Consider the following 15,614-nt stretch of genomic DNA (forward strand, 5'->3'; position numbering starts at 1 on the left):
TAAAACCTGCATGATTACAGTTCACAGGTACATATATTGAATGCATATTGCTTTATTACCATTTTCTAAAAAGGTGAATTATTACAGTATGTCAGTTGGGGTGAAAATTGAAAACTTTTTGGCCATTTGCCAGGACATTTGCACAAGACCATATCTGCTCTTGTGGGACAGACTTGGTATTTTCCTTTTGTCTTTGGGTAGTAAGGGTTTCCTGGTACTTTCTTCCTGTTTTTTGTTTTCTTTCCCTGAGGGTGGAACCATATAGTGGGATGAGTTTACCTCTGTGTTGGGGAGGCAAAGGCAAATAGCTGTTAGCTTGAAATGTCTAGTTGACCCTTGGTTCTAGTTCTGTTAATCCCCCCACCCCTCAACACAGTTTTCCTATGTCTGAGGCAAAACCTAACTGGATTGCCTCAACTTGAGCTTCATCTTTACTGACACTCCAGGCATTGAAGGTAGGAAGAAGCCTGGGAACACAGTCCAGCACCAAGCCAGGGAAGAAGTTCTAGCCTTACCTGAGAGGCTGTCAACGAGATGAGCAGAATTGTGGTAGGAGAGTACTGTGACTCCGTGGGATGTGTGTTCACCCAAAATGGAAAAGGAACTCGAAAAAGGGAGCAATGCTCAAATAATACACACGCTTTATTTGGTTGACTCCAAGATGCCGTTGTTTATAAGTTGTGCCATTTTTTTTATATGCCGTTAAGAGAGAAATGCTGCCCGTTAAACTGTGGGCCGTCAATTGTTAGGTGCATCTCAGTCTCAGAGGTGTTAAAATACAGAGGGAAAAAGTGCATTTGGAATTCATGAAATTTCATAGCAACAGAAAGTGGTATGGGGGACGTTCTGAGGGTTTTGCCTCTGTATGAATGGAATGATAGTAAAACGCTGTCAAGACTTGTAATTCCACAGGCAGGACCACCTGGTTCTCCTGGGCTCGGGTGGGTGAGGCCGTGGTCCTGAAGACTCCGTCCCGCAGGCGGTGCCTCCCTTGGCCAGTGTGATCTCCTGGGCTCGGGTGGGTGAGGCCGTGGTCCTGAAGACTCCGTCCCGCAGGCGGTGCCTCCCTTGGCCAGTGTGATCTCCTGGGCTCGGGTGGGTGAGGCCGTGGTCCTGAAGACTCCGTCCCGCAGGCGGTGCCTCCCTTGGCCAGTGTGATCTCCTGGGCTCGGGTGGGTGAGGCCGTGGTCCTGAAGACTCCGTCCCGCAGGCGGTGCCTCCCTTGGCCAGTGTGATCTCCTGGGCTCGGGTGGGTGAGGCCGTGGTCCTGAAGACTCCGTCCCGCAGGCGGTGCCTCCCTTGGCCAGTGTGATCTCCTGGGCTCGGGTGGGTGAGGCCGTGGTCCTGAAGACTCCGTCCCGCAGGCGGTGCCTCCCTTGGCCAGTGTGAGAGGCTGTTCTGAATTGATGCACTTGCTCTGTTGTCTTCCCTTTTGGCTGGTTAAGAAAATCGAATTCCCACCCTTTTGGAATTTTCTGACAAACCATTTCTTGGTATCTAGGGAAACCTTCTTGTGTTTAACTAGAGTTTGAATATCTACCGTGTTCAAAGAAGTATGCTAGATGTGGTGTTTGGTCTTTGCAGTTTTTACTGTCAGTAATTTGCAGAAGGCTGTTTTAGAAGGCTCGTAAATGGACAAGAAGCATAAAGATGTGCCAGGTGGTTTCCATGCATTGTTTTATTTGTTCATATTAATAAGCATGTCTGCAAACAGAACATTTTCCGTGTGTTAAACTCACACATAGAAAGAAGGAAACTAGTGGGATCGTGTAGCCTAGGGATCAGTGACAAAATGTTTTATTAACTAGCCTCAGTAGATATCTCGAAAGGTATCATATGAAGCCATGGGAACTAAATATCAGCAATTAAAGGATCAGGCAAATGCCAAAGCCTTCATACCCAGCTATGAGAATACCTCTCTAGTTTTACTGCGCATCGTTGATTCAGAGACCCACTTCACATTTAATATATCTGAAGTGGGGATACACCTTAAAATTGGTGGCGTGGTACAGTTTAATTGGCAGCATTCTTGCATTCTGGTACAGTTTACAATTATTGATGTTTTAGATTTGGTGAAATGTGGTATGATAAAAAAAAAAAACAATAGGAAAGAGTTCAGTGTTACCAACAGTTTTGAGGGACTTTGCATTTGAAGTCTCGATTATTCTACAACAGGATGACTGACCAGGGTAATTTATAGATTATCCCTTGTCAGTCTGAATATCTGCGTTTTGGACATTGATTCAAGTTCATTTCAGCTGAATAGATTTTGATAAGCTAAGTATGTCTTGACAGCTGTTTAAATATTGAGAAAGGGGATATTCAACATTTTCCTTAAATCCTGAGAGCTTTGTGAAGTTCAGCCATTTCAGGCCCATCTTCGGTTTCTCTTTTCTCATTCAGCATGTTACTATAAAGGTAAAACGCATTTTAGGAATTGTGGATATTTGGCAGTTTACAGTAAATCAGCCAGTAGGTTGTATTTTTTTCTCTACCTAGTTAAAAATTGAGCTTTTACCAAATAGAAATTTTAATATGTACTCTACTTCCTGAGGTAACAGAAATAGGCCAGATTATCAGCATTTTTTTTTTTAATGTTTTCTAAATATCTTAGGTTTGACACTTTGTTTTGTGTATTGCCCACACCACCCCCCAAAAGCAAGCCATTTGGGCACTTGATGGCAAAGAAAATTCTAAAAGGCATAGGTTTTGTTCTTTGATTCTACAAACTGGCTACTAAGAGATCTTCTTTCCACCAGAGCAGCACTGCTGCTTAGGGAGCAATTTCTGTTCAATGGTCTGTGTGAGAGCCTTATTGCAGGATGGCTTCCAACCGTCAGCGATGCCATTCTGAGAGGCTTTACTGTTACAGACTTCTTAGACAGAGTTCTCCATTTCTAATTAAGACGCACATCTGGAGGTTCTCAAGAAAAATGAGTGCAGTTAGCCTTAAAAGTGGGATGTGTGATGTGGTAGCCTCAGACCATCTTTTGTATAACCAGACACACAGCACTGAATTTATCTGCCTTCTCTTTCTTTTCTTTTCTCCCCCACAGAGTATCTCCCATATTCATGGTGCACTTTGTAGAAGGCTTACCGCATAATGACTTACAGCAGTATTTGTTTCATTTTGAAGACTCTATTTATCAAGTAACTTCTGTAATTCAGTACCAAGCAAATAATCATTTTATAACATGGATCTTAGATGCTGATGGTAAGTGTTTCAGTGTTTTCCTTTGATGATAATAGGCATGGAAACTAAACTCCAGTTTAAAAAAAAAAAAAGACAAACTTTGCCTTGACTTTTCTTCTTTCTCTAGTCTTGTCCTTGCCTTTTTTACTATTGTTATTAAATGTTTTTGGTGAGCGTTTACACAGCAGGTTAGGTTCCCCTTCGACAGTTTCCACACAAATTGACCAGTGACATTAGTTACGTTTTTCATGTTGTGTCAGAATTCGCATTCCTTATGTTCTGGTTATTCCATTTCCAATACTGTCAATTTCCTGCCCCCGTGTCTTCTCAGCTTTGCTGATCTTTGTTGATCTTTTGGACTCATACAGGTGTTTTTTTTAGTGGCGCACTGATCTTAACGGGTAAAATTCTTTATTTTGTGTGTCGCTCTGCTTTTGTATTAAAAGGTCATCTTGGGGTAGTTTTGGGTCAAGGTTTGAAGAGTGTCTCAGGATCATAGTCGGAGGGAGTCCTCTAGTCTCAGTGGTCCAGTTAACCTGGTTGTATTTATGAATTTGAATTTTCTTCTGCATTTTTCTCCCATTCTAGCCAGGATCATCTATTGTGGCCCCAGTCAGATCCATCAGAGGTGGTAGCCAGGCACCATCTAGTTCTTCTGATCTCAGGGAAGTTGAGGTTATGGCTTGTGTAGGCCATCAGCCTTTTAGACTTGCTTCCTCCCTGTGATTTTGGTTACCTTCTTACTCTTTTGCTCCTGATGAGTAGAGACCAGTAGTTGTACCTTAGATGGCTGCTTGCAAGCTTTTAAGACCCCAGATGCTACTCACCTCACTAGGATGGAGAACATGAACTTTGTGAAATATATTATGCCAACTGATTGAGTTACCCCATGAGACTAAGGCCCTAAGCCTTCAAACCCAGGAAACCAGTCTTGCAAAATGTTTGGTTATGTCTGAGAAGTCTCTGTAATTGTGTCTTCTATGAATATATGGGCCTGCACACGGCGTATCTGTACTTAGACATGCATATAGGTCTGTGCACACTTACGTATACATCTGTACCTGCCTGTATGCCTGTACACATACATATGTGACCATCCACTTGTTTCTTGGTCATTGTTGGTATTATTGCCAAGTTATATGTATCTATCTGGTATAAGCATCCTTTTCTCTGGAACGCTTCTTAGTGACATTGTTTACTGTGGTCAGGCTGTGCTCACTACACCCACATTTGGTGCCGCTTTTCCATCACCAAAAATAACCAGTATTTACGATACAGAGCATGCTTCCCCCTCCCTTCCCCTGGTTGCCACTGTTGAACATTAGTCTCTTTATATGTCTGTTCTTGTCTTCTTATAAAAGAGAAATCATACAAGTTGTCCTTACGTGCTTGACTTATTTAGCACTATGCTCTCCATGTCCATCCATGTTACAACACGTTTCATCATTGTTCTTTATGGTTGTGTAGTATCCTATTGTACGTATGTACTATATTTTGCTTATCCATTCATCTGCTGACGAGCACTTTGGTTGCTTCTGTTTTTTTTACTATTGTGAGTAAAGGTGCAGTAAACCTAGAAGTGCATGTATCTGTCTGTGTCACACTTTTAGGTCTTTAGGGTATATGCCCAGGAGTGGGGATTGCTGGATCGTAGCATAGTTTTGTTTTCCCGCTTTTTGAGGAAGCAGCATATCATTTTCCACAGTGGTTGTACCATTTTACATTCCCACCAGGAATGGATAAGGGTTCCAGTCTCCCCACGTCCTCACCAACATTTGTCGTTATGTTCCCCTCCGCCGCCCTTGGTGACATTTTAGCCAAGGTGAGATGGTATCTCATTGTAGTTTTGATTTACATCTCTCTAATGGCTAATGGGAAACCTTGGTGGTGTAGTCGTTAAGAACTATGGCTGCTAACCAAAAGGTCAGCAGTTCGAATCCACCAGGCAGTCCTTGGAAACTGTATGGGGCAGCTCTACTCTGTCCTGTAGGGTCACTATAAGTCAGAATCGACTCAACAGCAATGGGTATAATGGCTAATGATCATGATCATCTTTTCTTGTGCTTGTTGGCTGCTTGGATGTCTTTTTTGGTGAGGGTTTTGTTCCTGTCCTTTGCCTATTTCATAATTGGGTTGTTTGTCTTTTTATTGTTGAGTTATTGAAGTTCTCTATACATTTGGAGATTAGACCCTTATCTGATATGTCGTTTCCAGAGATTTCCCAATCCGTAGGTTCTCTACTCTTTTGATAGTATCTTTTGATGAGCATAAGTTTTTAATTTTTATAAGGTCCCATTTATCTATTTTATCTTCTTTTATTTGTGCATTTGTTGTAGTGTTTGTTATCCTATATTTATAAAAGATTGGGTCCCGTAGTTTTCCACTGTGTTTTCTTCCAAGAATTTTAGAGTTTTAGGTTTAACATTTAGGCCTTTGGTCATTTTGAGTTAATTTTTGTATGTGGTGTGGCGTATGGGTCCTGTTTCATTTTTCTGCAGGCGAATATCCAGTTTTGCCAGCACCACTTAATTACACGCTTTTTCCCCCATTGAATGGATTTTGAGTTCTTATCAAAAATCAGTTGTCCATAGAAGGCTGGGCTTAGTTCTGAGTTTTCAGCTCTGTTCCACTCGTCCGTGTGTCTGTGCTGTTTTGATCACAGTGGCTTTATAGTATGTTTTGATATCTGGGCGTGTGAGGCTTCCTGCTTTGTTCTTTGTCTTCAATTGCTTTGGCTATTTGGGGTTTCTTTGCTTTCCATATGAAGTTGGTTATTAGTTTTTCCATTTCAGTAAAGAATGTTGTTGAGATTTGTATCAGGATTGCCTTGTATCCATAGATCACTTTAGGTAGGATTGAGATTTTCACTATATTAAATCTTCCAGTCCATGAGCACTGGATGTCTTTCCATTTTTGTAGGTCTCTTTTAGTAGTGTTTTATAATTTTCATCGTGTAAGTCTTTTTTGCCCTTTACTTTTTCCACCCTCTCCCACATACCCCATCACTATTAACAAGTCGGCTGGTTTTATTACCTTCGTAACTATTTTCTTTGCCGACGTCAGTGTATCTGGGTATATACGTGCACATATGCATGTTTCTGTTTCAGACAAAGAAGGAGATCGTATACTAATGTTGGTGTGCAGTTTGCTTTTTTCCACTTAATATGTTCGCTTTAATTTTTTGCTTTTATTGTATGAGTACTACATGTTCATTCTAGAAAAGTGAATGGTGGGAATTTTAATTTCTGACTTCTTTTAAAAAGAAAGTGCATCACACTGCAGGTTTTTAATCAAGAAAATACACCAAAAATAAGTTTTGCTTAGTTTGCGATTGTTAATATAAACAAAAAAATAAAAATATCCATTTCTAAGAATATTCACTGTGAAATACAGTATCTGAAACCCATGGTTTGTTAAACAGCTTCATTCAGGGTATAGCCCTTATCTAAATAATTAAACTTAATAGAAAGCTAAATAAGTACAGTTCATGAATTTTGATAATTTTTGCCCTTCCATTTCTCTAATGTGGTTTAACATTGAGTTTGTTGTACTCAAATTGTTCACTTTGTCTTAGATAAAATAACTTAATCCCCTTGAAGTGTACTTCAGGCACTGGTAAGGTGTCACTTTGATACAACATTTTCTATTGTTTGGATACTTTTCATATTTGAGAAACTTTTGAATATTTTCCTCCAGGGATGGTTTGGCTGGAACAAAATAATGTGTTATGTAAGAGCACTTGGCAAACTGAAACTCACACTGTAAATACAATTACTACCTTGAAGTTTAATCCTGCTGCAGAATTTGGGTGGAAGTAGTTCTCAATACCATAAACAAAAACTTTTCAAAAATCCACTTTAATTTTCTGTTGCATTCCAGAGTATACCATTAATCATTTCACAGTGTGAAGAGGGGAGTGGTAGTAGTTAAGCTAAAAAAAAAATCCTCTTCAAGTGAAGTGCACTTGCCAAGAAACCCTGTCAGCATGTAAGAATCATTTGGTTAGTTTGTAACAAATTTCCTGACCTAGCCCTACATCAGTGAATTCGTCTTTGGGGATTGGGCCCAATATCACTATTGGTTTAAGAGCTCCCTAGGTGATTCTTATGTGCAGATATGGTGGAGAACCACTGGCAGAGGCAAACGAGGACTCTCAGAGTTTCAAGAAGAGTAAGAAGTGGCAGGTTCAGGTAGTTTTCGAAGGGTGTAGCCACGTAAGTCACATACTTAGTGTGTGTGGGGCGGGGGGGTTAGCAGATCTCTGCGTATGTTTTCTCATTTCTCTTTTTGTGATATACTCTCAGAGAGGACATAGTTGTGTTACGTTACTTAGTCATGCTCTCGTTTTACTTAGTTTATATCAGATATTTTAATAAATACTTAGATCTCATTTTTAATTTTTCCATTTTGGGAATTTTTTTCAATCTGTGTCAGATCGGGAACTTAGTTGTTCTCAGTTACTAATGGTACCTTAGAAATTGAATTGGTCTGTAGCAGCAGATGAAGACCAGTGTCTTTCCCTTTCTTTACCCTCCTTACTCCACAAGATTAGTTCCTTAGAGGAAGCCTTTGAAACCTGTGACAGAGTCCTCTGTCCTCACACTCCGAAGATAGGGTAGTTTTCAGCATTAGAAAGTGGGTTTTATGGATATATCCCATCTGTATCAGTCATGAGTTCTCTGTGTGCACTCTTAGAAACCTTTTCAAAAGGATAGGGATGTGTGTGTGTATATAAGGGAGAAAGGAAAGGGAAATGTAGTGTACCATATTAAGTGTCTCTAGGGTGGCCGTGAGTCATAATCAACTCAACAGCAGTGGGTTTGGGTTTTGGTAAATGTAATTTTGAAACATTAAAGAACATTATGGTGGTCATCACTTCTCTACTGTCAAAACAGTGTTGTCTAAAGTAACATACTCCCTTAAAAGGAAATATAGTGGTTTGGGGGCTCACTACTATAATCCCAGGAATATCAAATATTAATAAGTATGATGGTGTTTGACATGATTTACTCATCACATTTAGTTTAACAGAAATCCAGAGTAAGCTGCATATTTGCTGTGTCACAATTCCCATGAAATTACACTTTTGCTATCCATTTCCGCTTCATAGGCGCATGGGTATTGACATACACAGTTGAAGTGTGGATGGTTTGGAAAAGTCAGCAATAAGAGCACATGTAATTGTTGATTAGTTAAAAGCTGTTACCTGTCCAGGTCTGTAGTTAGCGCTTCCCAAATTATCATGTAGTAGTAAGTAAAATATAGATATAAAAACATACCTTCCCTTAACCCCACATCACCCACCAGCACCGAGCTACCTTCCTTTTCTTCTTAGCTGTGCTTTTTTTTTTTTTAATGACTAGTTTAAACAAGTTACCTCCTCGTTCCTCACCTACACGGGAGTCCACTACATCATGCCCTCCTATTCCTGCTGCTCCATGGAAATCGTGATGCTCAAGATAACAGCCAGTGACCAAACTGCCATCAGTAACGGGCTCTTCACACTTCCTGACTTAATACAGTGCTTCAGTATCTGACACAGTAGACTAGCCCTAGTCCATAGACTCTCCCCTTGTCATCCGTCATATCATTTCCACCTAGCACATGAGGAAAGAGAAACTCAGAAATCAAATAAGAATTGAAATACATGTTGGTACCTGGGGTAAGAAGCTTTATATAACTTGAAAACTCACATATATGGAACAGCTTCTGTTTTTCTGACATTGTTGGATAAATAGTTGATACTGTATTCTAAGCTACAAAGGTTAAATATACTTCTGTCTTGAGTTTTATGGGTATTTTAGGAAAAAGTGTAAACTATCCAAAAAGCTACCTCAGTTTTTCAAATTTATGGGTATGTAAGTCCATAACTTGTTAGCCAAAGAAGGGCTTTAACATTTGGCAGAGAAAAAATGGCGACATGAGGACAAGGCCCTGTCTTAGAGTGTTCTCCTTTGGTCTGTACTCAATGATAGAGCAATTTAAGAGGCCAGAAGAATGTTAAACTAAGACAGTGACTTTTGAATGTCTAATCTCTTTCCTATTCTTCCCCATTCTCCCAGGAAGTTGGCTTGAGTGTGATGACTTAAAAGGCCCATGTGCTGAGAGACATGAGAAATTTGAAGTTCCTGCTTCAGAGATTCATATTGTTATCTGGGAAGGAAAAATATCCCAAATGATAGATACAACAGTTGCCGGCCTTCCACTTACAAAGAAGACTGATCAGCATGCTTTCAGCGATGAGAACCCAGCGTTCCCAGCATCGTGTTCTGTGGGCGATGCTGCCTCGGCTGAAACGTCCTCAGTAACTCACCCCTCCGATACGTCAGGTGTTCCAACTGCTCTTTCACAGGCTGAAGCTGTAGTTATTGGAGATCAGTCACTTTCAAGTCCATGTGGTTTGGTTGACAGTAATCTTTTAACTTTGACACTTGAAGAAATACAGGTTAACTCTGATGGTTTCCTCTTAGAAAAGAGACCTGTGGGAGAAAACGAAGGAATTTTCGAAACAAATACTTTGCAATTGCAAGAATCACTAACGAATTCTTTCGTATTAGCTCCTTGTACGGAAAAGCTTATCAAAGACCAAGCTGTGGATGTAAGGTTTCCATCTCAAGTCATAAATGCAGACGTGCCATCAGTACAGCCGAATACAGAAGATATTGTAATTACTCAACCTGTGAATAATGGTCATGCTACTGATCTTACACAAGGAGTAGAATCAATAGAAATTGAGAGGAGTCCTCAGTTCAGACAATTCCTTTCACCAGAAACTGAGAAATTAAAGTCAGAACATGTTACATCTCAGGTGTCTGATTTGAAGAAAAAAGAAGCTGCCACGCATTCTCCAGGCATAGCAGCTAGGTCGGTACAGAATCAGCCTCCGAAAGCTCTGAAAGAAAATCAGAAGAAACCATTTGTGGGAAGTTGGGTGAAAGGCCTTTTAAGCAAGGGTGCTTCTTTTATGCCACCTTGTGTCTCAGCTCATACTAGAAACACTATAACTGATTTGCAGCCTTCAGTGAAAGGGGCAAGTAATTTTGGTGGCTTTAAAACGAAAGGTATAAACCAGAAGGCCAACCAGGTATCCAGGAAAGCGCGAAAGTGTGCAAGTAAGCCGCCTCCGGTTAGTAATCCTCCACCAAGTGACCCGTCTTCAAATGGCACAGCTGCTCATCTGCGCCCCAGTGGTAGTGCTGATTCAGACGTTTTGAAGCAGAGTGAAAGCGCCTCTCACGGGGCTCACCTCAGTCACAGTTCTCATGGCAACGAAAGTGGCATTTCTTCAGCCAGCCACGGAAACTCAGTTGATGGCCAGATTCATCGACTTCGACTAAAACTTCTTAAAAAACTTAAGGCAAAAAAGAAGAAATTAGCTGCTCTTATGTCTTCCCCCCAGAGCGGAACACTTCCAGGTGAAAATTTGGAAAATGCCTCCCATTGCGGGTCTCCAAATGATTGTGAATCCATAGAAGACTTGTTAAATGAACTGCAGTACCAGATTGATAATGCAGATACTAAATCCGGATGCACCACAATTGCTGGCGCTTCCCAATGTAGCGGTCAAACTCAGGAAGAGATTTTAGCAGAACTACTGTCTCCCACAGCTGTTGTTTCGGCAGAGCCTGCAGAGCACGGGGAAGCTGACTTCAGGTACTTGGAAATGGGTGATAACCGTATTCCAGCGCCAGTAGCCGATGCACTAAGCACTACTCCCCAAGACACACACCTGAGACAGGACCATAATTATTGCAGTCCCACCAAGAAACATCAAGGTGAAGTTCAGACAGACTCACTAACAAGTCATTCCTGCGTTAGAACCTTAAACTTGGAGACATGCATGAAAACTGATATTTTTGATGAATTTTTTTCTACTTCAGCATTAAACTCTTTAGCAGATGATCCATTAGACTTACCTCATTTTGATGAATATTTGTTTGAGAGTTGTTGAATGCCTGTTAACTCTTTAGTTTAATATTTATTACTGTCCTTGAAGAACTTAAGTTATGTTTTTAGGTAGTGTTTTCCACACTGGCCTTGTCTGAATAACCGTGAACAAAATGTAAGCTACTGGAGATGTTCCTTTGGCTCTACCTAAAAAGCACGGAATCTGTTTTCCAAATTAAAATGATCAAGAATTTATTCTCCTTTTTTGGCTTCATTTTGTATTTGTCGGAGAATGAGGATTTCAGAACACTGAAAATCAAAAATGGCGCCTCATTTCTGGCAGTTTGTACAGTTGTGTATATTAAATTTCTAGATACTTAATTTTGGCCACACTGGTTTCGGAAAAGCACTAGCTTATACAGATTGAAGGCCTTGTATACTGTATGTGAAGTCTGGCTGTTCTGCTGCTGGGTCTGTGGTCTTTGGTAGGAGTCTAAGATGTCTCACACAGGTTGAGTGCTGTGGAATACCAGCTTCCCCTGTACAGTTTGCCTCATTTCCCCCTCCTTACAAAGATGGCAGGAAACCTTCTAACTAGAATTTTGAATAATGTTAGGTAATTGTTCAATAGGTGACCTGTAACAGGAAAAAAGTAACCTCCTTTTGCATTGCTGTACAAAAGTTTCCATATTGTCATAAATACCACCTTTCTCCAGTGACACTTACTTCTGCAGTCAGACTGGAACACCATGCAGAAGCTCTGTTTGGGGAGAGAATAACAGCCAGTGTTGCCAGGCTTGCTGTCTGTCAGGTTCTGTTATGTATGTGAAACATGATTGAAACCTCTAGATTGCTGCACGAGAGGCGCCATCGTCACATTTTACAGACGAGGAAGCAGGCACAGAACTAGTTAGTTGTAGTAGAGCTGGGATTGAGGAGAGTGGTTGCCGCAGCTGCTCGGTGTGTTGAGGTGATCGACCTAAGAGTTCCAAGCTTCACCGAACGTCGGGACACCCCCCAGCACCGCTGCTGTAGTGCTGGGAGTTACCGGCAGTAGTTACTGACGAGGTTACAGGTACTCGGTACTTAATTTATTTGTCACATTTACCCCTGAGCCTTTTTTTTTTTTTTATTACAAAACTAATGCATGCTTATTGTAAAGAAACTGGGAAGATGCAGAAGAAGAAGAATTTGGATCATCTATCTTAACATGACAGTAACTGCTATGAACATTTTAATGCATATTCAGGTTTTAAGAAATAAAATGAGATCCTACTCTACCTATTTGTATGATCTGTTTTTGCTTAATGCTTAATGAACATTTTTTGTGTCATATAATTTTTGACAGCTTTTTGAATCAATAGCTCTATAAGATTGTATGACTGTACCATTGTGTCAGGGATCCCTGGGGGGCACCAGTGGTTAAGCACTTGACTAGTAGCCGAAAGCTTGGCAGTTCGAATCCACTCAGCCGCGCTTTGGAAGACAGGCCTGGCGATCTGCTTCTGAAAGGCCACATCGTTAAAAACCCTGTGGGGCAGCTGTACTCTGCACACGTGCCAGCACCATTGTTTCAGCAGTCTTTAGATTCTGAGGTGATCTGTAATGTTTCAGTCGCGCTGATGGCACTGCAGCAGTCATTCTTGTTGAAAAATTTCTGCATCCCCAAAACCCAGTGCCTTCGAGTCGATTCTGACTCATAGCGACCCTATATGACAGAGTAGAACTGGCCCAAATTTCTGCATAGATCCAAGTTTTATTTTCTGGGAGTGGAACTGTTGGGTCAAAGGATATGCACATTTAACGTCTTAATAATGGTTACACTCAACCCTCTCCAGCCCTAAGTACTAGCATTAAGAGCAAAGAAGCAACCATGACTTTTTTTGTTTACATTTTCATGATTACTAGTAAAATCAAGCATTTTCTATAACTGTTGGCCAGTTTGAGAAGTTAGGTGCCCGTCCCTTTCTTGTTGTTATTCGTTCAACAAGTATTTCTAGATTTCAGCTCAGAGCCAAGCACTGTTCTAAGCCCCAGAGATAAGGCAACAAACAAAAGGAATTTCTTGCCCTTGGGGAGTTTGCCTTCTAAACAATCAGATAAATATATAGTGTTAGGTGGTAATAGGAGGTGTGTATATAGTATCGGATGGTAATGCTATGAAAAAAAACGTGGATTAAGAGTGAATGGGAAGACCACTTTATCCTGGGTGGACTGGGAAGGTCTCTGGGAGACATCAGTGGACACCTTATAGAACTGAGTTAGCCATGTGACTATGTGGAGGAAGAGCATTCCAGGAAGAGCCCAGGTCCTCAGAGCGAGGAGGGGCCTTGGCATGATTGAGGACAGAGAAGAGGCCAGTGTGGTTGAGGAGAATGAGCAAGGGAAGGGATACTAGACTGTGAGGTCAGGGAGGTTGACGGAAGCCAGATCATGTAGGCTTTTGGGGCCACAGGGAGGGCTTTGCCCACCCTGAGAATAAGAAGCAAATGGAAGATTTCAGGTAAGAGTGACAGGATCTCACCTGGGCTTTTTTTAAAAGGGTCACTGAAATGAAGAATGACTGCAGGTGGTCAGGAACAGAGAGGTTGAGTCCGTGACAGTCTTCCTAATGAGAGTTTAGGGTGGTGGCTGTGAAGGTGTTACTGGGTTACTGTTGCTTTTCAGAGGTGGAGAGAGGCAACAGGGTGTGTTGATGAACTGAATGTGGGCTGAGAAAGAGGAGTCAAAGGTGAACCCCAGGTTTTTGTTCCCTAAGCAAAAGGATTGTACCATTTTTAAAAATAGGACAGACTCAGAAAGGAATGCATTTAAAGGGGGTAAACCAAGAATTCAATTCTGGGTCTGTTAAGTGTGAGATTCCTATTAGACTTCCAGGTAGAGATAATTTAATAGAAAGATGGATCTGCAGGCTGGAGCTCAGGAGAGAGCTGGAGACTCAATACTCATTTGGGAATTATGAATGCATGGATCGTATTGAATGCCATGTTACAGGTTAAAGTCATATGGCATTAAAACAGCCCTGGAAAACGGGTCAGTAGGAGGAAAACCAGAAGAGTGGTATCCTGAAAATTAAGGGAAGAAGGGTTTTTTAAGAAAGGGAGTGATTATCTGCCAGATGCTTCTGACAAGTGGAGTTTATACGAAGACTGAAAACTGACCATTGGCTTTGCCAGTAGGAAATCCTTGGTGATTTAACAAGGGCAGTTAGTGAAGTGTGAGAACAATCGTGAATGGGTTCAAGAGAGATGGTGAGGAAACAGACCTGGTTCCATTCTTGAAGCACTTTGCAGGTGCCTGGTGGAGAAGTGGAGCCCTGGTGGTGCAGAGGTGAGGAGTTCTTAACCTGCTAACTAAAAGGCTGGCAGTTCGAATCCACCAGCTGCTCCTTGAGAATCCTATGGGACAGTTCTACTCTGTCCTATAGGGTCACTCTGAGTTGGAATTTTTTTTTTTTTTGGTGGGGGAGTGTGAGGTTAAGGTGGTTGATGTTAACTGAGAGGAGAGATGTCATAATACGTTCATGTGTGGACCCGAGTGTCCCATGGGGAGAGACAAACGGATGTTGTAAATGAGAAGGGCCAATTGTAGAGCAGTTTCTCCAGGGATGGGATCCACTGTAGAAGAGAAGGTCTGAACTTAAGGGCTAGAAGAATGTACCTATTTTAGTAATACCAGAGAAGACAGCGTGTATGGGTAGAGAAGGAAGATGTGGTGATTAGAAAATGAGAAAGTTCTGATTGTCTTCTCAGGGAAGATAAACCAAAACCATCAGCGGAGGGCGTGAGGTGGGGAGGAGTTGGAGATTGAAAAGGAGACAGCTTCGAAGTCTCAGAGAGTGGAGAGCTAATTGAGGAGGGGCATGCAGGAGGCTTGCTGGGAGGTTTATGGTCATAAATGTAACTGAGACTAGGTAAGATGGTGGTTTATTTTTCTCCAATCATGTTTACCTCCCCAGGGGCAGGTCAGAGAGAATAGCTGGGACACTGGATTCAACCATAGCAGAGTATTGTCAGGCAAGTGGGGTGGAGACAGGAGAAAAGGAATCACAGTTTTATACAAGGGAAATGACTATAGTGATGGATAAGGAGGGAAGTAGAGACATAAGAAAGGAGCCCTGGTAGCACAGTGGTTAAGCAGTTGGCTGCTAACCGAAAGGTCGGCAGTTTGAACCCAACCAACTGCTCCGTGGAATAAAAGACAGCAATCTATTCCCATAAAAATTACAGCCTCAGGAGCTCTATGAGGCAGCTCTGATCTCTCCTGTAGGGTCACTATGAGTCCGAATTGACTCAACAGCACACAACAGGAAGGACATGAGACAGGTAATGGTCAGTTAAAAAGTGGTAGCAGATCTCAAAGGATTGGAAGTGCTTGTAAAGAATGTCAGGGTGGGACTAGTGGAGGAAGTAAGCTGCTCAGAAAGTGGTGTGCTTGACATTGAGCTTCAAGGATACTGTAATGATCGGCGAGGCTTGGCAAAGTGAGTGAGTGAGGAAAAAAAAGCCCATGGAAACAGATAAAGGAACCAAGG

The 15,614-nt window shown here is 41.6% G+C and overlaps 1 protein-coding gene across 8 annotated transcripts in view; it reads left to right on the forward strand.

Moving 5' to 3' along the window:
* The window catches only part of USPL1 (ubiquitin specific peptidase like 1), a 44,861-nt gene extending 32,501 nt beyond the window's left edge, over positions 1 to 12,360 (forward strand). For 5 of the 8 annotated variants that reach the window (XM_049867253.1, XM_049867254.1, XM_049867252.1 and 2 more), the window contains 2 exons: positions 3,057 to 3,214; positions 9,256 to 12,360. In XM_049867253.1, the coding sequence (XP_049723210.1) occupies positions 3,057 to 3,214; positions 9,256 to 11,144 (2,047 nt within the window). In that variant the 3' untranslated portion in view covers positions 11,145 to 12,360. The remainder of the gene's footprint in view (positions 1 to 3,056; positions 3,215 to 9,255) is intronic. The other 3 variants (XM_049867257.1, XM_049867258.1, XM_049867259.1) reach the window with 1 other exon arrangement.
* The last annotated feature ends 3,254 nt before the right edge of the window (positions 12,361 to 15,614 follow it).

This window comes from Elephas maximus, chromosome 23, assembly GCF_024166365.1.
Source record: "Elephas maximus indicus isolate mEleMax1 chromosome 23, mEleMax1 primary haplotype, whole genome shotgun sequence".
Classification (NCBI taxonomy): domain Eukaryota; kingdom Metazoa; phylum Chordata; class Mammalia; order Proboscidea; family Elephantidae; genus Elephas; species Elephas maximus.